At 35.1% G+C, this 27,196-nt stretch overlaps 1 protein-coding gene across 2 annotated transcripts in view; it reads right to left on the reverse strand.

Moving 5' to 3' along the window:
- The window catches only part of LOC150104060 (potassium channel subfamily T member 2-like), a 165,539-nt gene that overhangs the window by 79,474 nt on the left and 58,869 nt on the right, over positions 1-27,196 (reverse strand). For both annotated transcript variants that reach the window (XM_090396723.1, XM_090396724.1), the window contains 5 exons: positions 20,144-20,224; positions 11,465-11,513; positions 10,266-10,325; positions 9,905-9,979; positions 8,884-8,967 (listed from right to left, as the gene is read on the reverse strand). In XM_090396723.1, coding sequence (XP_090252849.1) covers positions 8,884-8,967; positions 9,905-9,979; positions 10,266-10,325; positions 11,465-11,513; positions 20,144-20,224 — 349 coding nt within the window. The remainder of the gene's footprint in view (positions 1-8,883; positions 8,968-9,904; positions 9,980-10,265; positions 10,326-11,464; positions 11,514-20,143; positions 20,225-27,196) is intronic.

The following is a 27,196-nucleotide window of genomic DNA, read 5'->3' on the forward strand; positions in this document are numbered from 1 at the left end:
TTATCTATTTTGCATTATTGTTTTGGGAATTTAAAATATGTAGCAACCTGAAATACCAATTGATATATATGTTTATGAATGTTTTAATTGATTTAGGGTATGCGTATTGACTAACCATCATTCCACACTCACAGTGAAAAGGTTTCCGTCTAATAAGCATTTGGACGTGGACTTAATGTCATTGGCATAGATCCTCCAGACCCATTAAAGAATGGACCATTTACTATATATCAACTACCTAGGGTAGTAGATATATAGTTTCTTTTTAGCGTTAATAGTATATATTTAATATTTTTCTAATTCATAAATGTTTTATTATCATATGCGTTGCATTAAGACCACTAATATTTTTTCTCCACTATCTGTTGTCCCCTCTACACCCCTCTCCCACGAAATATTTTATGTACATGTATGCAGTTCTATACTGAAATTTATTTCATACATTAATTAGAACTAATCACTGCCATAATTATATTATAAAATAAATTCTTCCACGTTTGCAACAGCAGGCAACTGTCAAGTTGCAAATCATTTACCGATGATTCACGTAAAGAAACTTACTTCCATAATTATAATTATATAAATGATTAAATTCATTTCCAAACTTAGAATCTTGAACGATTTCTAATTCAAAAATTAGTTCCAATGCTCCTATTAAAATCAGAAACTGGTTACACCCTTACTATCCTATACTTATATCACGTTAAGTGATGTCAGTACGTGTACATGGTTTGATGCTTTCTATATGAATTTGCTAATACATGTAATTAACAGCGTGTGTAAATATTCTCAGTAGATCCGAATCTGCTGTGTCTTTAATTAGAATTACAAATAGTTCCCTTTTTTTAACTAGTGCTCTCTATACTTTAAACGCTTATTAAAATATATAAGGTTTCTATTGTAAAAATAATTAATATTATTTTATTAATATTAATAATTATATATTGATAAAAATATATATGTTTCTATTGTAACTATGTGCTAACTAATTGTTATGATTTTCGTACATCTCGCAGAAAGACAAAGAAAAAGTAATTAATATTTCTTATTGCGTTCGGGTATCAGTTACGTCTTGGTTAGGTTCGGGGGAAGGGATAAGGCGCTTAGATAATCCGAAAACAATGGTTAAACAGAAGTAGAATCAGCACCAACTTCACTAGAGACTGAGAATAAAACGAATACAAATATAACACCGCTACAAAGTAATATAACCCTTCAGAAAGAATTAAGTTCTTTCTGAAGGGTTATAAATATCCAACATAAAGACACAATGATTCTACGAGCTTGTAAATGGAAACCAACAGTGTTTTTTAAATATTATGCAAGCATAGGAAACCACATTATTACAGATTTAAGAAAGTGGATATCATTCGAACCTCGTTAAGTTCTTACAGATTTTTGCATAGTGAAGAAATGAATTTACTGAATAACTGCATCTATTAAAAGATTCCTATACGAAACGGAATATATGAAAAACAAAAGACTTAGAAAGATTATTATATGCCACCCATAGGAAAGATCTTCATAAACAAATAAATAGCAGGAAGTCATTATAGGACAGCGCTGTTTCGCTAGGGATAGCTTCCTTGGAGATTTCAAAATTAGAATATTCAGTCTTTTCAGTAAAGCAGCTTCACTCCTCTTACTAAAACTGAAGCACTAAAAGCATATTTTAACTGGGTATTTCAAGACACCAGATTCAGGTAAACGTCTCATTTAGGAGTATGAGTCCCATCTGACGCATACATTCATCTGGCAATTAATCGAAAAGGCGTATTTGGAAATTGGTCATCCATAATTCCAAGTCTCACGTCCATGTAATACATAACAATAAAACATGAATGTGTATTTGGAAATGACAGAGGTCAGCAATATTCAAAAAGGTGAAAGGGATCTGTTCAATGGACATCAATAGATGCCTTATGGTCACTGAGATGATTGGTCTCGTCGCCATGTGGTTCTGTTGTGTGCTTTTCTGGATGCTTCAACTCTCTGAAGATCAGTCACACCATCCATCCATCCATCTCATTGACGGTCTACCTTTTCCTCTTTCCCAAAGAACTTTACCTTCTATTACTGTTCTGAGAAGTCCTGCTTCCATCCTTTCAATGTGTCCAAAGTATTTCAACTTTCTTCTGTTAACATCCTTAAGGAGCCTTAAAGTTCTACTTATCCTTTATAGCAACCATCCGTTTGTCCGCCTTTCAGCATAAGATATCCACAACAACCTTGTGTAATACCACATCTCAAAAGCAGCTATCCTTTTCCTATCAGACTTCTTTAGGTTGCAAGTCTCGCATCCATAAATCGCTATTGGAAAAACAACGCATCCAAAATCCTTAACACTTTTTAACCGTGGAGATAGACTATTCTTCCAGAATTTAGACAAGTCTCTGATTGTTGTTTTAGCCATTCCTAATCTTCTTCTAATGTCTTCTAATATGAAGTAATTCTTCATATTAATAATGGATCGCAGGTACTCAAACTTTCTGACTTCCTCAATTCTTTCTGTATTAAGGTACACTTGTTTCTCAAGAGCTTCCCTGTCTATATTTCCTTTGCGAACCATAATCTTTGTTTTGCTAAGATTGAGCTGAAGTTCTTTGTTCTTACTAATCTCGTTACATTTGTCAAGAATTTGTCCTAGTTTTTTCTTGTCATTACAGAGGAGTACTGTATCATCAGCATACTTCAGATTACTGATCAATCTACCACCTATCCTGATTACTCCGAACACAGTCAAAAGCTTTAGAGTAGTCTATAAAACACATTACCAGAGGGAGTCTGAATTCTTTATATTTTTCTATGATCTGTCTAAGGCAAAGGATCTGATCTCTGGTGCCGCTACCTTTCCTAAAACCTGCTTGTTCCTCGGGCATCTCTGCCTCAACTTTGGCCTCAATCCTATTTAGAATGATCTTTAATAAACTCTTGCTTGCATGAGATATTAAACTAATAGTTCTATAGTTCTTGCAATCCTTCATATCTCCCGTCATATGTAGTGGTATGAAAACCGACTTCCAGTCTCCAGATCATGATTATGTTTCCCATATCATTTTCAATCAATCTATGAAACACTATTATCCATTCATCCCCTGTAACCTTAAATAATTCTGCTGGGATTCGATCTGGCCCCGGGCCTTATTGCTATTAAGCATCTTTCAATCTGCTCTTTCAATCTCATGCTGAAGTGGAGGTGGTTCCAAGTCGAAATTTTCTTGATAAGAAGGCGTCTTCAAAATTTCTTTACCTTCTCTGTTGTACAGTTTCTCACAGTATATTTCCATCTGTTTTTGATTTCAAGTTCTGTTAGTACCGCTCCATTCGTGTCTTTCATGACATTCAATTTGGGCTTAAACTTGTGCTTTAGGTCAAGAACTAAACGAAACATCCTATTATAATTGTGCCTCCTCATCTGGAACTCTATCTCTTCACATTTATTCGGATAAAACTCTTCCTTCTCCTGCCTGATGTCTCATCTGACTTCTATATGTAATTTCGTATATTCTTCAGTTGCTTTTTGTTTTTCAAACCGTCTCCTTTCGATTATATCCCACATTGAATCTGATACCCATGGATCTCTTGGTCTTCTCATTGGGCCGAGATACTTCTTGGCTGTGTCCTGTAGTATTATCCCTTTGACTCCTTCCCAAATCATTTCGAGTTTTCCTCACTAGTCTCCAGAAAATCATCCAACCGAGTTGATGTTTCTTCAGTAAACCCACTAGGAATTACTCTAACATCCAGTCTGGCGGGATATGCCTAACTTGGAAGGTTTCGGAGTCTTAGTCTTAGTCTTACTGTAGCTCTTACTAGCTGATGGTCTGTACCACGGCCTGCTCCAGGACAAGTATGCACATCAGAGATGCTTGTCTTCCACTGTTGGAGAGCCAGGATGTAATCATTCTGGTGCCTTGACCTATCAGTGTTAGATCTCCAAGTACAGGTCCGTCGTGGGTGTTTCTGGAAGCAGGTATTAAGTAATCTGTCAGCATGGGCAAATTCCAACAGTTTTTCATTACGGGTGTTATGTTCAGTTAGAACACTGGTTCCCAAACGTATTTAGCTTACCACCCCCTTTTCCAAAAAAATGCATTCATCCCCCCCTGGAAACTACGTTCTAAGACCTGACCAGCTCTACCTGATACATATAAAATATGTATGAAAATCGGATCAGCAGTTCCCGAGTTTTAAGCGAACAAACAGATAGATACGTAAACAAATTTGCATTTATCATGTCTAGTAGAGATGTTTGAAGTTTGGAAATAAGACACCTTGGAACTGAAATTTTAAAACTATTTATAGAAATCAACAAAAGAAGCATAAATTGGACAAGTAATATAGGACAAGTTGGGGCTGAAATTTTAATAGCATTATTAAAATTAAGAAAACAAACATAAATTGCACATAATGTAAAGATCGCACATATAATAGTAAATAACTATCAGTAATATTAAAAACAATCCTAATGAGAAGGATTGGCCTGGTGTGCTGCAACCAATTTATTAATATTTGGGTCTATATTTGTCAGCAGCATTATTAAATCACCGCAATCAGCTATTTGCAGTCAGTTTCTTTTTATTAGTTAAAAGATTTCTGACTGCACTGAGCCCACGTTCCACTAAATATGATGATGGAAACATCACTTTGGTCATTGCCTGTCATCAGCAACAGTGATAGGTTGGAGTTTTATCCCCTCATCTATATTTTTGGCCCAGGAGTAGGCGATATTTTGTTCCCTGAAGATCAGTGAGACTGAGGTCCACTTTTCTTTTTCTCGTAAAATTACTAGTTGTGGGGGGGACCTTTTCCTTTTGCTTGGGACATTTTGTGCGGAGTCCTCCATGTGGTCATCATCAATTCTGTGTCTCTTGCTGGAGTGTTCCTCCTGAAAGCTCATCTTCGAAGCTCCTCAGGTGGTGGGGGGGCGACAGTTGTATTTTCACCTTCTGCATCCTCCTCTTCCCCCTCAGGATCGTTTGATTATGCATACAGGTTTAGAAATCCAGACCACTAGGTCTCGAAAGTCTTTAACAGTTTCTTGAACAAGTCAAGTGCCTCGTTTAAATATATATATTTAAATATATATATTTTATATATATTTTTAAATATATATATATAAAGCATTTTGCAAACAAATCCTAATATATCCTTAAAAGTAGACGTCGAACACTTGTGAAGAATTGATTGCTCATCTAATATTTATTAGATGTATAATATTTTTTTATTAGATGTATAATATTTTTTTATTAGATGTATAATAATATTTATTAGATGTAAAATAATAGACTTAAGTTCTTAAAAGAACTGGGCAATGGACTGAGTCCTTGACTCTTTATCCCGTCATCTGAATGAAGAGAATCTGTGTGGATGGAGTGTTATTGAGCTAAGAGCTCCAGTCATGGCTGGGTAGCGAGCAATAGCCGAGCCTCAGTTAAAACTTCATTGGCTGCAGCATTACCATTTGTTACCCTGGAAGCCCTAAAAAGGACTTTTCTCTCTCAAAAGTAAAAAATAATAGACTAGTAACTAGTAACATTACTGGCTTAACGGGTGAAGCAAAAGCTTTTCATATTCCCGGCTATCTTAACAGAGACTGTGAGTAGAAAGAGTTTATGAGCTATATTGGTCGCCCTGATTGGGCTAGGAGATTAATCCTCAGTGAGGGGGTTTAGGATGGCTTTAGGTCTTTTGTGCTTAGAATAGTCCGTTGCATCATAGTCAGCGGTCAGTTGGATCAGTCTGTTAGGATGCACAATTGCCTTTGAAAAGAATTTGGTTGCTATAGTCCACATGAAGGTGTAAATATAGGGGACCTCCGTGTCGCGGTGCAGTTGGACAGTTCGGATGAACCATGGAGCGCCCAGGATCATTCTAAGACACTTGTTCTGAATGCGTTGTAATTTAATGATATTTGAGTTTGAAGTATGGCTCCAGGCCGGTGAGGCATAAGTGAGTATTGGACGAACTATCAGTTTGTATATGAGAAGTTTGATTCTGGTGTTCAGTTTGCTGTTTCTGTTTATTAGCGGATAGAGTTGGGCTATGGTTTTGGATGTGTTTGCACAGAGAGTCTTGATAAAATAATAGACTCTTAAAGTTCTTAAAAGAACTGGGCGATGGACTGAGTCCTTGACTCTTTATCCCGTCATCTGAATGAAGATAATCTGTGTGGATGGAGTGTTGTTGAGCTAAAAAGCTCTAGTCAAGGCTGGGTAACGGCAATAGCCGAGCCTCAGTTAAAACTTCATTGGCTATAGCATTGCCATTTGTTACCCTGGAAGTCCTAAAAAGGACTTTTTTGAATATCAATTCCAAAATAATAGACTAATATTAGACTAATATTTTATTCTCCATTTATTTATTTAATATTATGATAAAAATACAGTGTTTCGAACTATATTTTTTGTTTATATGTTATTTTTTAATTACTTTTTATAAGATAAGAATTTTATTTTAAACATGTAATATGATAATTAAATTTCCGTCATTTTTTTATAATTTTATTTAAAATATTTTAAAATTATAATATTCTAATTAATTGAATATTTTTCTTAATGAGTTTTATTTATAACATTTTTGCTGCCGATATATTCTGATAAACTTCTTTACAATTTTTTAAGACGATATAAGTTTTCACCAGGCTCAAAAATAATATAGTTTGAAATATATATTAGATATAAAATTCTAGATTATTTGTAATTACTTCTGCACATTTCTACACACACACACACACACACAACAGATTCCATAACTAGTATACTGAAGTATGAAAACAACTATTCTTCGAAGATCGTAGCATAGTTGTTTTCACTAAGGGATAATGCACCATTCCTGTGCTAGGCGAAATGATTACTTTTATGTAGGGATCTTCTTGTATTTGTTTTCTTTATGTATATTTTATACAAAGGTTTCATGACTAAGAAACTATTGCATGAAGATTAATACGTTAAGGAACTTAACACGTTAAGTTTGAGTTTGTAAGAGTTCTGTTGTTTTCGATTTCAAGTATGAAATAAATTCTGGATGGATTTTTCATAAGAAAAATCCGTTATAATTCTCTCATCACACTCACACACACATTAAACAAAGTTGAATGCTTTATTTTTTCGAAAGGTTTAAATTTAGCATTAGCACCCAGAGATATCTCAAGGTTGTCCAGGAGGATTACCGAAAAATAAAGGAAATCTCGTAAGTATGCAGATTTTAGCGATACAACTTCATTCCAAACAACCATTCAATAACGTTATCAAAGTTGAAACAACTTTAAGAGGTACATGCTGCAACATAGATATTACAATGCTAAAGCCATTCGAAGAGAAATGTTCCAGTAATTGTCTACATAAATGATACGACTCATCACACAAGATCTGGTATTTAGTTTTTACAGAATGTAATATGAGTACGCACAGAGTTCTGAGTGATGACCACGCACATGTGGCATGACACACAAACAACGAAATCAACAACCTGATATAGAGATCTGTGTCGTTAGTCCCAAAAAAATTAAAGACTAGCTAACTCTGGTCGTGGCAACAATTTATAGGGCCGAAAATTACACAAGCTATACAGATGTTATCATCACTCGACTTTCAGTATAAAACTGTGGCTATATGAATAGACCCAATCACGAAGAACCAACTAAAGCAACTAAAGCTATTAGGTCAGTAGCCGGCCTTGCTGGCCGAGTAACCACCTGGCCAGCAAGGTTAGCGTATCCGTTCTACAGCCAAAAGGCTGCGGGTTCGAATCCCACAGATGTTTGTGAGTGTCAGCGGAAATACTAGTGGTGGTGGTCGGCGGTAGATGGCGTTGGTGTAGTTGCGGTCAGTTGGTGGATTGAGTAGTGGAGACGGAGTTTAGAGCAGGTACCCTCCTCCCTCAATGAGTCCTTGGACTCTCTGGAGGTGTCAAATAATAATAATAACACCAACAATAATAATATAGGTGCTAATAGATTACTTTTTTCTTGACTGTTTTCCTATTTTGTGGAATGAGAAACACGAGATTCCTGGATTGAAAAAACACCTTCCACCTCTGTATGAGACTGGCTAACTCATCTTCAATTGAAAAGTCCTCATGAAAATGCAACAGACTAAGATGTCTTTGAACTTATGTAACAACAGAAAGGAAAGTTCAAAAAAGTATTCAAATTTTTGACAATATGCAAAGTAAGGATGTATGAATTCGTTGCGTACCATTCATAGTTGGATCGTCACTCGCATGATGCGTGATGCAATATGAAGAGTGACTTAGTACTCGTTCATTTGTGGATATTGTTGGGTATTAAGTCATCTAGAAGAGATGGGATACGAAAGCTTATAAGTTAACCAGCTAAAAAACGTGTTTTTAGTTGACATCAGTATTGAGAAATGCGATTGCCTATTTTCATGTTTTGAAAGACCAATGAATCTTGCTTTATATTTAGCATTTTTGCAAGTATATTTTTGTTAATTTAATCTCAGGAAAGCAGACCAAACAGTCTGCAAAACTTGTCTTGTCTTAAGCTTTCACGAACCATTGAGGTTCTTTCGCTGTGGACTTCACAACCGCTACCGTATCGAGGATAAAGTGGTTAGCCCTTATGCCTCCTGGTGTGTCCTATGTCTGTAAATGATGCGCGTGTTCACAGGGCCGGTTTGCCTGTTCTGGGGGGACCCGAATTTCCGGATGAAAATTGAAACCCTACGGGAATCAAATCCAGTTCTTTCCGACCAAACGGCTTCGTCTATACTGACTGAGCTACGGAAGCTCAGTCTGCGAAACTAGTAGTTTGAAATAAATACTATTTATTTCAAATAAATAAATAAATATCATGTAAATATAGGGGAGAAATAGATTTTTTTATCAATAGATATAATTAAAGAAATAAATTCTACTTACAAACATATTTTCGAGAGCATATTTGGCCAGCCAACAGTTCAGGAAGGTGGGTATAAAAAGATTTCTGAGTGGGGGCCAACATAACTGTAAAGAAATTGAAATTCAAATCAATTAACTGAAATTAGTTAAGCATTACTATCTGAAGAAATTTAATAAGTCACTTCCATATGCAAGCACGGTATATCAGATGTACAAATAAATATAACTAAAAATTAAAAATAAAGCATTGAAATAAAATGAAATAGTACACGTATTATTTGATTTATTTAATGAGACATACATTTTGATTATTAGAAAGAATTCATTTTTTTCGATTATATTTTTTTAAATTTCGCAGATTATGTAAAATGTTATAAAACAACATCGGTATCGTAAAATTTTATAGATATTTATAAAATTTTCTTTTATATTTTATATTTCTTTTATAACGCTATATTTTTTTTATAAAATACTAGTTGATGTAATTTGGAATTTTGTTATGGATCAATTCGCCATTCAGGCAAATTGATACATTTCTGTTAGAAATTGCTCATAAATTTTACCCTCACTGTAACCACAACAGATAGCGGGGAATATGAAAAGCATCTTGCTTCACTTCTAAAGACATAAATGTCAATTGTCAATGTATCACTACCATTGCAAGCTTCTCTAGAACTGCTTAATATACTTGGAATGTGTAAAAGAACCATTATTTTGTTATTAATACCGAAATATAAATATAAATATACTCGGAATTTTAAAAAGAAATACCATTTTATTATAAATATGCGAACATAAATATATACAGAATAGCATTATAATAATTAAGAAAGAACTAAAAATGTATGAAACACCACAATAATTAAGACGTATACGCTTTCCTCATTCTCCTTTTAACTTTATTACTCCAGATTCTACCGTAAAAGACGGTTTACAAGTTTAACTTCGCTTAAATCAACGGAGTGTGTGTGTTGTTTTGTTATGTGGAAACATTCACAACTTAGCGACAAGAATTGACACTTTAATAAGCAGTCAGACATACCGTCACTAAGAACGGAACGTTGTTCATTAGCTCCAGAATCACGTTGAATGAACACAGCTGTTGCCATATGTTTCCCTGCAAAAGCCACGGATATGAACACATCAAAACAACAATTAAAATAGCATATATCATAAGATTAATGTTAGAGATTGCACTGAATAAGCGCCGTTGAACACACACACACAAACACACACACACTTCAATTATTAAACAGAATAATTCATTTACAATTCAGTTATCAGACACACACACTTTAAGACAGACTTCTACGGATTTACATGTTGCATATAATAATCAGGAATATTTCAGAACAGTTAAATTAGCCATACATTTCTTAATGAAATAGAATAATATCTTTTACCTTGTATCCTAAGTAAGCTATTAGTAAGGCCTCAGACAAGCTAATTACAGAAATTGACACCTGCAAAGAGAGAAAGTAGTTTAGTTATCTGGTCCTGTGTCTTTACCTATTAATCAAAAATGAAAAAAAAAATGCACTTAGCATGCATAGCAGTTGCAAACTTCTCAATGTTTCTATATATAAATGGTAAAGATACCAAGAAATTTTTTCTCAAGTAAGCAAAACCCAAGATAAAAACGTTCTACACACACACACACACACACATATATATATATATATATATATATATATATGTGTGTGTGTGTGTGTGGTGTGTATATATATAATTTGAGAACAGTTTCAATGAATTTCTATTCATTCTCAGAGTCCTACATTCTGTACAGTATTGTTTTCGGATGTTTTCATCCGAAAACAATAATCTATATTTTAAATATGAAATACAAACTAGCCCATTCATATCATATCATACCGGGCGTCCCCATTTTGAAATTACGCGTGGTGTGGCCACAATTTACTCCCGGAGGTACCAACACTTTATAGGCGAGAAACCGTGGTATTCCTTATTACCCAAAGTTATCTACAAACATATTTACAATACATTCAATGCTCTGTAACTGTCAGTATTAGTCACTGTTTTTAAGTTACGCGTTGATATATAATATATAATATAAACAAAAAAAACCCTAATAATATAACAACAATTACTAAGCAAATCAACCTTATAGTCCTTAAAAGGACTGGCTTAAAGGGGCGAAGCAAGAATGCTTTTCATCTTCCCCGTTATCTGTAGAGGACAGTGTAGGAATAAGATTATTAATGTTATTGAGCTATAAAATAAAAGCTCTGATCATGGCAGGAGGGTAACAGCAATAGCCGAGCCTCAGTTAGCACTTCATTGGCTACAGATTGCTATACATTATTATTACCCTCCAAGGGTAATAATAATGTATTATTACCCTTGGAGTAATAATACATTATATAATCATAATCCTCACCTGCAAAATAATCATAGATTGCGTTTTCTTTAGTATAAATATTATACATTTATAGAAGGAGTGTTGGAAATTATCAAAATGAGATTACAATTTCAGATGTAGTTATGATCGGCATTATGAATAAAAACATAATATTTTTATAATATATTATGTGAACAAATATAATATATATATATATATATATTTTTCCAAAATTATTATTACCTGAACTCCCCAGAGAGGCAGCGGACGGTCTACCCACAGGATGGCATTCCTATAAAATTATTTCTCAAAATTAATCTCATTATTGTTATTGTAATATTAATATATTATGTAAACAACTCACTAACTTGAGTGTTTAAAAATAAAGCAACAATTAATTTTACAGTAAGGTAACTCGACGATAAGTTTTCATTTTAGGAGATAAATATATAAATTTTCTATTCGGCAAATTGGATAGGCGACATATAATCCCTCGTTGGTGGAACAATCATTCCTCAAACGATAGTGACAGAGTCGGTGTTTCGTTAATAGTCGTAAACGAAACATTGTCGAATAGAAACCGCTGCAAACTTTTGCAGTGGAGTGGACAATTATTGCCTCTATAATTTGTGCGTGCAAGGCATTATCTGATGTCTATTACCGTTATGTAAGTTTCTCATTACCGGAATGCATATTGCAAATGCTAATTTATGGCGAGTCTTGTGAATTAAGGAACTCGACAGGATAAGTGACAAGCCTCGTAGATATTCATAATCTGTGGTTACGTCTCAGTTTTAGGTTATATATTATAAAGATTGTAGAGTGATTCTCAACAGAATACATAAGCCATCAATTTTAACTAGATTTATTTTAAAAATAATTTCGAGTTAGGTTTCTGTAGAATTTATTTCATCTCCTCAATACTTTCCAATAGACATCCTGACCTTCAAAGTGGTTTGTATTAGAAAACAAAAGTCGCTTTTGTAATGGTTACTAATAATCCGTAGTGCTTACAGCCCCTTAAGGCTAACTCTATGCCAAGTATTCGTGACTGTTGGAACCATAATTTTAGGATGAGGAAATAGTATAAATCTCCTGTATAACGTGGTTTCATTATATTAAATCAGATGTCCAGCTCCTTCAAGAGGATGCTTAAATAATAATAATGCAACCGCAAGCTATTTTCCTCGAAATAGTAAAGAAATATCTATATCTATCTATAAAATTGCACGTTAAGTTAAAATACCTTTAAATAGTATTTCACAGGTTTAAGTTTTGTTTATTTTGTAGTTGATGCTATTAAATTACAAATTCTTTAATGAAGAATCCAAGAAAATCTACTTTTAGAGTGAAAATTTCTTGAAGTCTTTCGGAAAGACTTTTGAAATTGGACGATGTTTTCATTTTCAATTATACTTTACTCATCAAAATATTAAAAAGGTGTATTCAAGAAAAATAATAAAATTAGATACAACTTAAACTAAATAATGTTTATTATGATTAAAACTTACTATTTAAGAGAAGTCTAAATAGTTTATGAACATAATCGACAAGTACACTTTTTAATATTTTATTTTATTTTATTTGTTATTACATTGGCCCACCCACCCTTGTACGCGGGTTCGCTTTCCACGGTTTCTATTATCCGCGGTCAACTCCAGTCCGAAAATATTAAATAGAAAATTACAGAAATAAACAATTCATAAATTTTAAATTGCACGCCTTTTTGAATAGCGTGATGAAAACTCGCGCCGTCCCGACTGGGACATAAATCATCTATTTGTCCAACGTAACCACGCTTTACTATCAGATCGACTGTCGTGGTATCGCACTGCTTGTGTTCAAGTAACCCTTATTTTACTTAATAATGGCCCCCAAAGCGCAACGTTTATTACAGTATGTTGTTATAATTCTTCTGTTTTATTGTTCTTAATCTCTTAATGTGCCTAATTTATAAATTAAACTTTATTTAATTAAATTAAATAAAGTTTATTAAGTTAAACTGTTCTACGTTATGATTTTTCTGCAAAGTTCAGGTATCCACTATCTTGTCTTGGAATATCCTCCCCGGAGAGGGGGGGGGGTTACTCTGTATTCAGTGGGAATCGTGAAATCGGATTACTGACACTTTCTTAATTTCTAAATGAACTTTGTAGAGAAATCATAACGTAGAAACAGTTACAATGCCAATAGGACTACAATATCTCTTATAATAGTTAATTGACCCAACCGCAAGTGTGAAGCCTCATGCTGCTGAGATTCCTGATTTTAAGTCGCGAATTTTTTATTTTATTTTATTTTATTTTATTTTATTATTATTTTTTTTTTATTCCACAAACAAGAACACCAGAGAGAAGAATGCACAACATAATGTAATACATACTGTCTTCATAGCGTCGGTTAATAATTAAAAGGGTATAAATATACATTGTATAAAAAAGGATATTGGCTGTTTTAAGTTTAAACTATCTAAGATATTTCTTCAAATATTAAATCTATTTAAACATGAAATAAAAATTATTCGTGCAAAAATCTTATGAATTGAGTGAGATATTTGACGAAGATCTCGTGCATAGTTTTCTGTATTGTTGAATCACAATGATGGAATTTTGGTTTCTGCCTTCAGCTCTAAGTTTATTAGCACTCATTTGTTAATGGAATGAAGTCAGCTTCATCTGAATACATATGCGATCACGCATGAGAATGATTTAAATTTTATTACGATTTCATTGAGACACAATTCTATTCAGGTCGGTAGCGATATAAACTCCAAATTGCCAAAATTCAAATGAAATTTAAATTTTAAAGAAGTTCTGAGTGAGATATGAATATATTTAATCAATTTGAATGAGACTCAAATTTATAATCTAATTCATAATTTTTTACTAGTCACAGTTTTTTTTCCCTTAATTACAGATAAATTTATAGTTTTGAGTAATTCAAATATATGAAATCGTTTTTTGTGCTATTAAAATTAGGTCAAGAGTCATGAAATATTTAGAAATGTTAATATTTAGGGTTATTCCCCCCCCTCCCGTTTTTTAACATTGCAATTATTGCGAAGGGAGTGAAAAGATTTTTTTTTTAATGTGACTTTCTTTTTTTTTTTTTTTTGTTAATAAAAATGATTTAGCTGATCAGAAGAAAGCTTGACAACTACATTTCTCAAGTGGGGGAGGGGGAGGGGAGGGGAGTAGATGATGATTAGCACACTACGCAGCATCTTTTTTAGCTGAAAAAAAAAAGTCAATACATAATGGTGAATCGGAAGTGATTTTGTTTCAGTGACGCTTGAAGTATAATAAATTTCAGCCGAATATATTTAATCAAGTCAGACAGCATCATGAAGAGTGTTGAGGGGGATACTCTTGGGAGTGAAAGATCATTTAATGATTTTAATCTCTCTGATTACGGTCTGTTAGAAATTCTAATAGGATAATAAATACGTGACAGTTCGAAAAAAATTATATTCTGGTAATAGTCGAAATGCTAATAAAACATTACGTACAACGAAGCAGTTTTATAACGACCCTTTTCATTTTTATGAGCAAAAGAAATCTTACGATAAGTGAATGTATTTTAATTATTAGGATAATCGAAGCGTAAAAAATGTTAAATTCTGCAGAATTTATAGATGTTTGGAATTCAGATCAAGATAAACAGAAAAAAGTTCTGAGTGGGATTTTTTTTTTTTTTCTTTTGAAATATTCAGAGCATTTGCTAACAATACGAAACGGATGGAATCTTCAGTACCTAAGTCTGAATTCAAGCCTCTATAATGAATGAGCATTATTCCCAACGGGACACTTTTGATTACTGCAAACACTAACTTGACAACTAGTGCAGTTTCATTTACGCTGCCGGAAACGTGCTGAATTTACGGCAGTTATTACGTTCATCGAACAAGTCATCAACCCTCCCGAGGCAATTGATCGAAGTCTGCCAGGAAATGCTTCAGCGGGCGAAAACTGTCTGCATTCCCGAGAGACTTCACTTTCGTTCAACTTCCGTTTAGTCTCTAAGGAAGTCTTCAACTCTATAAGTTCATTTCTCCATATCTTATTGATCCCCACCCTTGTTGATCGTAACCCGTATCTTGGAGAATGGGTTAGAAACGCCATGTGGTGTCGATCGGCTGGAAATTCAAGGTGGCGTGTCATCCTCTGACGTATTGATAACAGCTGACCACAAACAACCGACACGGTCGCGACAGGAATGTGCAATGAAGGAACAAAAGACGACAAGATAAATTGCTTCTTAATAACGGTACGCGGGGTGCAAGATTAATTCTCCCTCGCACTTGCACTTCTGTGTTTGTAGTGTTCACAAAGGGAGAGTTTGGAAAGAAAACACTTAACAACTCTGCTGGTTTCCTTTTAGCCCTTTTTTTTCCTTCTTATCATCATCATCATCTCTCTCTCTCTCTCTCTCTCTCTGGTATAATCGTTTCATATTGCAGACTTCAATCTCTTCTAAGATATTAAAATGAAAAAACGAGAAAGAATTTTGCATTCTTTTAAATCTTCATAATATAATAATGAGTGAGTTGCTATTAAATTAGTGCAAATTTTTATTGTAATTTTTTGATAAAAAAATAATAAAGTAGCTTGCTTCAATGTCCTAGCATGTCATCTCCTTGTAACAAATACTCACCGGACAACCCCCAAACGACTGAGTGGAATGATTAGTTTGTCAAATTATAGTGAAGAATTGCATAATGAAACATCCTACTGTACTCTTCCATTGACAGGAAATAGTGTGTGACAAATAATTTCCAATCCATTAGCCAAGAAAGATGAAATATGGCTTCCAAGAGTCTTCTCAATTTAATTGAAACCTTTGAAATTGTGACCTTGTTGTCTTTATATTTATTTTCTTTTTTGCCGTATCTTATAATGAAACAAAATAAACAAAACGCTGTACCAAATTAAAGCACTTCTTTCAAGAAAATTACTTATAAATCTTGAATTCAAGTGATTTATAAGTTCCATAAATTCCATCTTTTTAAGGGTCTTCCTCTGCATCGGGTACCTTTCGGGTGGTAATTTAGAATTTGTTTAGGTATTCTGTTTCTATTCATTCTGAGTACGTGTTCTTTCCATTTTTCTCTGTAGCAAATAACTGCTTCATTTAGGGAGTTTGTAATTCCAAGTTTATTTCTGATTTCGTTACTTTTAATTTTGTCCATTATTGTCCTTCAGTTCTGCTCAGAAATTTCATTTCAGTTGATTCGAGTCTTCTTTCGTCTGCTTTTTTTATTGTCCATATTTCTCTGCCATAAAGTAAGGTAGGTTTGGCTACTGATATTTCCATACCATATGTTTTTATCAAGTTCTTTAGACTGTATAATGATTTTTGTAATTCATCTTCATTGCTTCCAAGGATTAGTTGGTCATCAGCAAAGAGTAGAGTAGCTAATCTGCTATTACGGTTTATCTCGAATTCTCCTTCGTTAGTTACCTTCCATTATTTTATGATTTTATCTATGTATATATTAAATTAAACAGGTGAGAGAGGGCAACCCTGTACTCCTCTATTTATTGGTTTCCAGCTTGATGTTAAATTATTGTACTTCACAGATATTTTATTATCTTGACATATATTAAATAATGTTCTCTAAAGAGTTGGTTTGGTATTTCATATTCTTCCAGGAAAATGCTTCGTCAATATTAAGAAAATCAAAGAGTGGAAAGTTTTTATTTCCTAATTCAAAGTATTGAGCATATGATATGTCTGGAATCGTATAAAGATCGAATTGGGTGCGTAAAGATAGCTTGAGACAAAAAAATATTTAAATTAATGCTTTTCATTAAGAAAGAGAAATTACCTCAATAGGGGATTTATTTTAACTAAATCACATTTCAATTCTAAGAGCACACAGATTTATTTTTAGAATAAATAAATTAATAAAGTAAGCTAATAGGAAGCAGTAACAGTAATACAACGAAAACAAAATCTCACTATGATATTATAACCCAGCATGTAGTTTACGAATTTCCTTTATCTCGAGTAAATTTATTTTTATTGGAAGATTTCAAAATTAATTTTTGGAGTGGGGAGAGGGGGGGGATTAATATGGAATACTTTTAATTCCAGTTTGTTTTTAATCTGGGTATACGTCGCATATTTTACGTGCCATAATATACTTCAGTGACCATTATTATTGTTATTAATCCTGTAAGCCTTCTGTACCAGTCTCGTTTCCCACCATGCCCTTTGGTTGGAAAGATCTGGGTTCAGATCTCGTCCTGTAAGCCAAGAACCCTTTTCAGGGCCTTCAGTCTGAAGGTGAGTTAGCCGGTCGCCTCATAAGTAGAAGGGTTTTTCCTTCGAAAGCCAGGCCGTGGGCCTTATAAGTCTGAAAGCAGCGTATTGGGCATTATTATTGGTACATTTTTACATTTCGTGGCATAACTATTATTAACGTTATAGTAGAACAGTTTGGAATGAAAATTTCCATAGATAAAACTAAAACAATGGCATTTTGTTATTAATAATTTGTTACTAATAATAATAGTTATTAATAATAAAATAATAGAACAGATAAATACTTTCAGTTATCTTGGATGTGAAATATCATGTGAAGAAGAAAAAGACATAAAATTAAAAACTTGAAAATTTTTACAGATTATAGGCCTGATAAATAGAACACTCAACCCAAATCTAGTACAAAAAGAAATACGTTTGAAAATATACAATATTTTAGCAGTGCCCACATTATTATATGGCAGTTCAATTTGGGCAATAAACAAACAAGATAAACAAAGAATAAAACAAGTGAAATGAGATGAACTGCAAAATACACATTATTAGATCAAAAAAGGAACGAAGACATTTTAAAAGAACTAAAGCCAAAATCAATAGAAGAAAAACTAAAAAATTATAAACAAAAATGGATAGAGCATGTAAACCGAATGGCCAACACCCGATATCCTAAACAAATGCAAAAACAAATATTAAAATATAAGCCAATTGGAAAGAGAAGGCAGGGTAGATCTCAAAAAAGAATATTGGATGGATAATGAGACTGGAACAGACCAATATGGTCTATACCCGTAATTAGCGTTATGATGATAATGATGAATTATTATTATTATTATTATTATTATTATTATTATTATTATTAATACGTGATGCCTCCAGGGAATCCAAAGACTCATCGAGGGAAGGCACCTACGCTATAGCTCTCCGTCTCCACCACTCAATCCACTAACTACATCAATGCCATCTACCGCCCACCACCACCACCACCACTAGTATTTTCACAGACAATCATAAATATTTTAAATATTTGTTTTTAAATATAAAAATATTTTAGATAATAATCAAATCTATAACCATATACTGGAATGTACTGGTTGAACCAGACAGTTTTTTCCCCCGTTCTTTAAAGGATTCTTCCACAAACGGCGGGCAATTCTTTAGTACTGATTTGAGAGAAAATAAAATAGTGTTAAGTGGAAGACACCATTTAACACAATTTTATGACGTAACTCTTATGACAAAATTCGGCTTTGTTCTCAAGAAGTAAGCACGAGGACAAATTGCAGTCGTGATTTTATATATTTATGTCTTCCTAGCAAGACATTAAAATTAGATTAACTGTGAATGAAGAAGAGAAACAAAGAATAGAAACATGAAAGAAGAGAAACAAATAATCCAAAGTTTTATAGCAAACAGTGAAATGTTTTATTATCAAGCTATAGGTTTATTGTGAAAGTAATAAAACATATTTTATTATCACATTTTATTAGAAGCTTTTTTTTTTAAAGTAGATTAAAATAAACACATACATCAATGCTTTGCATTGTGATCACTTTTATATAAAATTACAGCTTCAAGCAATAAAATTTCCTAGGTGTTTTGTAAATAAAGTGCTGCGCTAAAGAAAACAGATATAACAAAATACTCAAGGAAGTATTAAAGTGTTACCGAAGTGTAATGCGTGTTGATATCACACTGAAAAGGAAAGTTTAGAACTACAATGAAAAATAACGAAAAATCAGGCAATGTTTTACAGTTTCTCCATTTAGCCAATGTCATTTTAATGCTTTTTTTTAACCAAAGCACCAACGTCATGATTTAGATATCTTTATAAATTCAGTTCTGATATTAAATGTTTTGAAATTTCCTTTATTCCAGGTGAGCTTTATTATAAAAGGAATGTTGCATTTGCAGTCAGAAACCCAAAGTTACTGTTTACGTTCATTCTTTCAGACACTACAACTAAAGACCTCCAGCCTTTACCACGGATCATCCCAGACCATTTGAATGTTATTCGAATATACAAAACCTGATTAAGAATTATTATATACTGTCAACAAGAAAAACCAACCAAAAACAATACTTTAATTTGTCTCTATCTTTATTCAACGCTGGGAAGGTACTAAAATATCGATTTAGTAACCCTGTACATTTTGTGCGGACTCTTCCTGCTGACTGAGCATGTTGGAATTACCACAGAAACTTCCTTCTAACTTTTCATCTAAAATACAGGACAGACGTTTATAAATATGTCCCTTTTTGTTCGTATTCTTGTCACGTCTTGAACGCGATAGCGATTCATCACTACTTTCATCACACCGAATAGCAGCAATTTTAGACAAAGTACAATACGGGAGAATCATTGTACTCGCATCAGTTATTCAACACACAGCAAGTGAATGAGTTTACGAAATGAGTTGTCTAACAGCAACCGTTTTGATGGATTTGGACCTCTTGTATCGGTAAGCATACAACAACGCCGTAGAAGGTGTCGGTAATAACGAATACTTTACGGCATCAAACTTGTGAAAATTAAAGTATATCAAGAACTTCCTTACTAGATGATAACATTCGTTTAAACGGTGGCTCTATTAACTAACACGACCATTAATTTTTTTTTCACTCGAAATATGCATGGAAGAAGAATTTCAGACTTACCAATTGATATGCTCCGTAACTTTTTCACTACAGTCTGTAGATTCGGGTAGAGATGTATGGTTGGAAAGAGGACATTGGTAGCTAAAATATAACATGAATTCGTTTAATAAAATTTTTCTTTAAACCTATTAAGAATAAGAAAAAATATATAAATTATAATAATTTTATAAACTTTTGTTAAAATTAATTGTTTCAAATGAACGTTTTGCTTTCAATATAATCGCTTATGGTGATTCGGGAAAAAAGGTAGTAATTTGATGCAAGTTGCAAAAGAATTTAAAATAACTTAAACAAAGTCGATAAAAATATAATTAAAGTTTTAAAATCAAAATCTTTATTTTGATAATTTTTAAATTTTTCATGTAATTACTTTTATTTTCCCTACACCATTATGAATTCTTACTATTGGTATATTTAATTATTGTGAATAGTTACTTCGGAAGGCTGAAAAAAAAAAGTCAAAAATCAGGAATCAATCGACCGTGAGATGCGGTGATTGATTCATTCAATCCAATACCCTTGGAGGGTAATGGATGGCAATGCTGTAGCCAGTGAAGTTCTAACTGAGGCTCGGCTATTGCTGTTACCCTCCTGCCATGATCAGAGCTTTAATAGCTCAATAACACCTTATCCCTACACTGTCCTCTACAGATAACGGGGAAGATGAAAAGCATTCTTGCTTCGCCCCTTTAAGCCAGTCCTTATAAGGACTTCGGAAGGCTATAATGAGAGAAGAAAAAGTCCGTTTTAAAATCAAATTCTTTATTTTGATAATTTTTAAATTTTTCGTGTAATTAATTTTATTTTCCTCACACCATTATGAATTCTTACTATTGGGAATATTTAATCATTGTGGATAGTTACTTCGGAAGGCTATAATGAGAGAAAAAAAGTCCTTTTTAGGACTTCCAGGGTAACAAATGGGAATGCTGTAGCCAATGAAGTTTTAACTGAGGCTCGGCTATTGCTGTTACCCAGCCATGACTAGAGCTTTTAGCTCGATAACACTCCATCCACACAGATTTTCTTCATTCAGATGACGGAATAAAGAGTCAAGGACTCAGTCCATCGCCCAGTTCTTATATATATATAAGAACTTCAGAAGGCTGATCATAGATTTGGCTTTCGACATTGGAGTCATATGGTGAATTTGTTTGGCGCGTAAGACAGTTATGATCGTTCTGCAATTTGGAATGGCGTTCTGCATTTTGTGAAATATCAAGGTAAGACTTAGTTTAGATGCAATTTAATTGCTATCGCTTTCTTTAGCCTACGCTTGATATTGCTGGCAGTCTTTTGCGGCTGCGGGATATTCTACAAAAATTTCTGCGGGATTTTTATTAACGCTCATACGCAGTTAAAACGATATGAGCATACCTGACCTAGATGTATTCACTGATTTGCTCGATAAAGAGTCGGCTCTTGTACTTATTGATAAACTCCAAAAGAAATTCAAGCTGACAACATGGCCTACTAGCATGATTGACCCCGACATCATTATCGAGTCACTCGATAAAAGGCTAGCACTCACTTTTATTAAAAAACTTCTCAAAACGTTTGAACGGGATTGGCCCGGATATTTAAACTTGTATTCCTCACTTGAAGTCGACGTTGAGGAAAATGAAGACTCTCCTCAAATGGAGGAAAAACTCAATCTAGTTGTCTCTACCTCTAATCCTTCTGATCAATGAGAAATCCACGCTCGTAAGAAGAGAAAAACTCTTGCTGCTGAGCCAACAAATGTTGTTGGTATGGACGAGGATGTTCGCATTTGAGATCCCTCTGCTTCCCCCAATGAAAAGGTGCCACCTATTATCCTAAGGGAAAAGAAGAGATGGACAACACTCAGAACCTTCACGGCTAATTTACAAATAAGTTATACATCTGCTAAAAATGTAGACGAAGGTATAAGAATTCAGCCCACCACGGTGGCTGATTATAGAAATCTTACAAAGGAATTGGACGCAAGAGGAACTCAATATCACACATTTTCACTTGCCTCCGAAAAAATCTGAAAGTAGTCCTACGAGGAGTCTCCGAGGATATTGGCACGAATGAAATAGTTACTGCCCTTAACTTACAGAAACTACCTGCAATAAAGGTCACTAGAATGTTTAGATCAAATAAGACACCTATGCCTTTGGTCTTGGTTGAGATTCACAATATTTACAAAGACATTTATAATTTAAAATCAATCTGTGGACTCAAAATCACCCCAGAACCATTGAGAAAGAAAGCATCTTCTGGACATTGCTACCGATGCCAAAAATTTGGCCATGCCCAGAAGCTATGCAAAGCTCAGTTCAGATGCCTAAAATGTGGCGAGAATCACCCCACAAACACCTGCGCCAAGCCAAAATCCACTCCCGCTAAGTGCGCTAATTGTGGGGATCCTCACCCTGCTAATTATAGAGGGGGGGGTGTATACATCACCCCAAAATCAGAAGAAACGATCCAAATAATCAATCTACCTTGTCATCTAGTGCGAGAGTTCCTGAAGCTCAGGCTCCTCAGTTCTCCAAGAATGAGATCATGACAACAGGTGCTCGCCCATCATTAACTAAGCCCCTTAAGAAAACGAATCTTCAACATCAAGCGAGAACATATGCTGATGTGGTACGCTCCAAACAGATAGTACAAACCCAGAACCTGAATAATCCACATTCAAGTATATCAGCTGTTATCACCTCTTCTCTTGCAAACATGCTGCAGGATTTCAGCAACTCAAATCCATCCTTAAGTATCACAAAAAAGATTCTTACAGCAAACCCAATCCATATTATCAGCACTCTCTGATGCATAGAAAAAAAATCGCCCCAAACTCTCTTAGGATTATCGGTTGGAATGCCAAAGGTATAAAAAATAAACTGTTAGAAATCCAGGAGTGTATTAATAGATACAACCCAGATATATTGCTAATCAATGAAACGCACCTGAGGCCTGCTGATACCCTAAAAATCAGAGGGTATCAGATTTACAGAAACAACAGACTTGGTTATAGACGTGGAGGTACAGCCACCCTTATCAAAAACTATATGAATCATCATTCAATAACCAACCCTACTACCACCAACCTCGAAATCACAGGAATTAATGTCCTCACAAACTCAATTGGAAACCTTAAACTTTTTTCTGCGTACAACCCTCCACTAAAGACATTACTGACCTCAGATCTGGATGCCATCCTTGGAGTAAAAGGGCCGGTCGTCATTGCTGGATACCTCAATGCAAAACATCCTGCTTAGAACAGTAAATCTACCAATAAAAATAGTCGCATCCTTTCTAGCTACACAGGATCAAACTATGCTGTTGTGACTGGACCTACCGAAACAACTCATCTCAGTACGTTTGGCACTGCTGACATCCTGGTTATAGTCATCCTGTAAGACATTAAACTACAGTACAGCCTTATATCACTAAACGAGCTGTCATCGGATCACAACCCAATTCTACTACAATTGGGAGAAGAAGAATGCCTGTCTTCTCCCTCTCATTCAGGCATATCGTGGGAGAGACTGTCTAAAGCACTTAGGGATCAAATTGCACCCGTCCCTCACATATGCACACCAGAAGATGTAGAATCTGCAGTGACTAGCCTCACCCAACAGATTAAGTCCGCTATAATGGTTGCAACCTTCCAGAAACCTGTTCCAAAGCCTGATCGTTTGCCTGAGGACATTATGGACTTGATCAGAAAGAAGAACAGAGCTAGGAAGAGATTTCACAACACTCGCGCGCCTCAGGACAAGAGAGTGCTTAACAGATTGAATGGAGCAGTAAGAGATGCACTTTAAACACATAGAAACCAAGTTTGGGATAAAAAGTTAGCCTCTATCTCACCTATTGATCACTCTATCTGGGGACTACTGAGAAACATCAAAAATAAAAAAAGATCCCTCCTATAATCTCAAACCAGTGCCTAGTCCACACAGATGCAGATAAGGCAGAAGCCATACTGAAAAATATTGAGGATCAGTGCAAACCTTCTTATAACAACTTAGATTTCAATCATTTGTACAAAATCCACACACAGGTCAGGCATGCACTAAACCTCCCAGAGACCAGTGCTGACCATATTGCACCCGCATCACCTGTTGAATTGTATGATATTATTAAAAACTTAAGAACAATAAAGCTCCTGGTCCAGACAGCATCTCAAACAGGGTGATCAAGGTGCTGCCTCGGAAAGCTATAGTGCACCTGACCAGTATAATAAATGCGATTTTAAGACTTCACTATTTTCCTTCCACCTGGAAACTGGATGATGTGATTCCTATACATAAGCCAGGCAAAGACCCACACTTACCGCAGAATTATCGTCCAATCAGTCTCATCTCCAATCTGGGTAAGGTTGCAGAGAAGGTCATCCTCTCACTACTCCAAACCTCAGTAAATGACCTAAATATCCTCCCAAAAGAACAGTTTGGTTTTCGACAACACCATAGTACTACCCAGCAAATCCACAGAATTGTCGAATACATCACCACCAGCTACAACTGGCACCAGTGCACAGGAGCTGTTTTCCTAGACCTATCCAAAGCATTTGACAAACTCTGGCATTTTGGACTCCTGCACAAACTTATCTCAGCCGGTACATCACTAAAAATGGTTCATCTAATCCATTCATATCTTCAGAATAGATCAATGCGAGTTAAAATCAATGGTTCTACATCGTTCCAGCGCCATATCTTTGCTGGAGTGCCGCAGGGATCTCTACTGGCTCCACTGCTGTTTTCTGTATACATGTCGGACATCCCACACAATCCGATGAATTCCATTTTGGCCCTGTATGCGGACGATACGGCAATACTAACCAGATCTCTCAGACTCCACTTCGTTACCAGAAAGCCTCAAGAAAACCTTAAAGCTGGAGGGTTGGTTCTCCAAGTGGAGATTGGAAGTCAACCCACTGAAAAGCTCAGTCGTTCTTTTCTCAAAAAGGCCAATGTCTCCTGCAGATGTGTTACTATTCAATACTAAAATTCCCTGGCAGACAGAAACAAATTACCTGGGTGTGATTCTCTACAAAAAGCTACCTTTCAACCAACACATCAAGTCTGCGTGCGCAAAAGCATCTAAAGTCATAGCTCAGATCTATCCGCTAATTAATAGAAATAGCAAGCTCAGCAACAGAATCAAATTGCAACTATACCAGATGATGATTCGTCCTATAATCACCTATGCCTCTCTGGCCTGGAGCCACACCTCTATTACTAACATTATCAAAATACAGCGAGTGCAGAACAAGTTCTTGAGAATGATTCTGAACGCCCCGTGTATCTTAGAAACAATCAACTCCAGAAACACAAATATTCCCTATATTCTCTCTTTTCTACAATCCTTAGCATCCAAGTTTTTCCCAAAGACGTCCACAAATCCCAACGATTTGGTTCAACAAGCTGCAGCATACGAGCCAACGGATATATTCAAATATAGAAGACCAAAAGCTATATTAGCCTCCTATAACGATGCATAATCTCCATGCCCATTCAGGGCGAGCAAACTGCTTGTAAATTTTACCCTCACTGTAACCACAACAGATTGCGGGGAATATTAAAAGCATTTTGCTTCACCCTTAAAGACATAAATGTCAATTGTCAATTGTCTTCAGAAAGCTCCCCATGTGGTTGCCGGGATAAGAATGTAAATCCAAGCATGTTGTAAGAGACGACTAAATGGATGCTGAGATTCGAGAGTTTGAGTTCGCTCTCTTAGGGTTTTTGCCTTAAGGGAGCAATTTGAGTCTCCGGGGAAGGCCTTTTCCGGCACGGCCCGATGAGGGGCTTTGTCAGCGAATGCTTTTCTTCGGAATTTGAGCTGTTCTGCTCGGGTTGGTGGTGGGTGGAAGGCCATCATTGAGTGGAGCCAACGCTGAGATGGACGGTCTTTCGCCCACGATTGAGTGGTCTAGGAATCGTCCGAATTTTTAGAGATTGGCTCTACTTACGTATCACCAATGTAGCTAATGCATGCCGTACGAGGCAACTAAAATTGATACCCAGGGAGGGTAATGGAATGCAATGCTGGTGCCAATGAAGTTCTAACTGAGGCTCGGCTATTGCTGTTACCCTCTTGCCATGATCAGAGCTTTATAGCTCAATAACATCTTATCTCTACACTGTCCTCTACAGATAACGGGGAAGATGAAAAGCATTCTTGCTTCGTCCCTTTAAGCCAGTCCTTATAAGGACTTCAGAAACTCTTAACCAAGAAAAGCAATCATCCAAACCCGCTGATCAAACAAGCTTCAGGTTACAATGAAGCAGAATTCTACAAATACGAAAGACCCAAGTCAATTTTATGCTCAGCTGAACACAGCTAATTTCACTTCTCTTCCAGGGCGAGCTTAAAGCTCAATAACTCTCCACTCAAATAACTTCCCTCCCAGACAAAGGGGGGATATGAAAAGCATATACGCTTCACCCATCTAACCAGTAACGTTCTGCTCTGCTACTTCAGAAACTACCCCGTGTGTTAGCCGGGATAAGAATAGCCCTACTGTAGCCCATGCATGTCGAACCAGGCGACTAAAATGGGTACCCACGGAGGGTAATGGATGGCAAAGCTGTAGTCAATGAAGATTTAACTGAGGCTCGGCTATTGCTGTTACCTTCCTCCCATGATCAGCGCCTATAGCTCAATCAAACACCCCATCCATATATTTTCTTCTACAGATGAAGGGGAATATGAAAAGCATTCTTACTTCACTCATCTAGCCAAAAAAAAAAAAAAACCCTTCAGACACTACACTATAGATGTCGATTTGCAGTATCATAAAATTAAACAAATAGAAGAAGAGTTTACAGTTCCAAGTTTCCACTTGGAAATCAAAACTTCTGTTTGAAGAACATTAACTTAGTATGCCCATTGCTTTCCAAACAAAAGCAAAAGTTTGGATTAAAATAATCAAAATTAAATAGATGAGCCAAGTTATTCAATGTACTTAATTTTGGTAATGTTAACATGGGTAATCCTATCTTCATAATCTTCTAGGTCTGGCTAATTTTGTCTCTTTTGCAAGAGAAAAAAAAATCACGATTCAGAGAAGGAAAC

The sequence above is a fragment of the Typopeltis vanoorti genome, chromosome 8, assembly GCF_054136105.1.
Source record: "Typopeltis vanoorti isolate ZY-2024b chromosome 8, IOZ_Tvanoo_1.0, whole genome shotgun sequence".
Taxonomy (NCBI): Eukaryota; Metazoa; Arthropoda; class Arachnida; order Uropygi; family Thelyphonidae; genus Typopeltis; species Typopeltis vanoorti.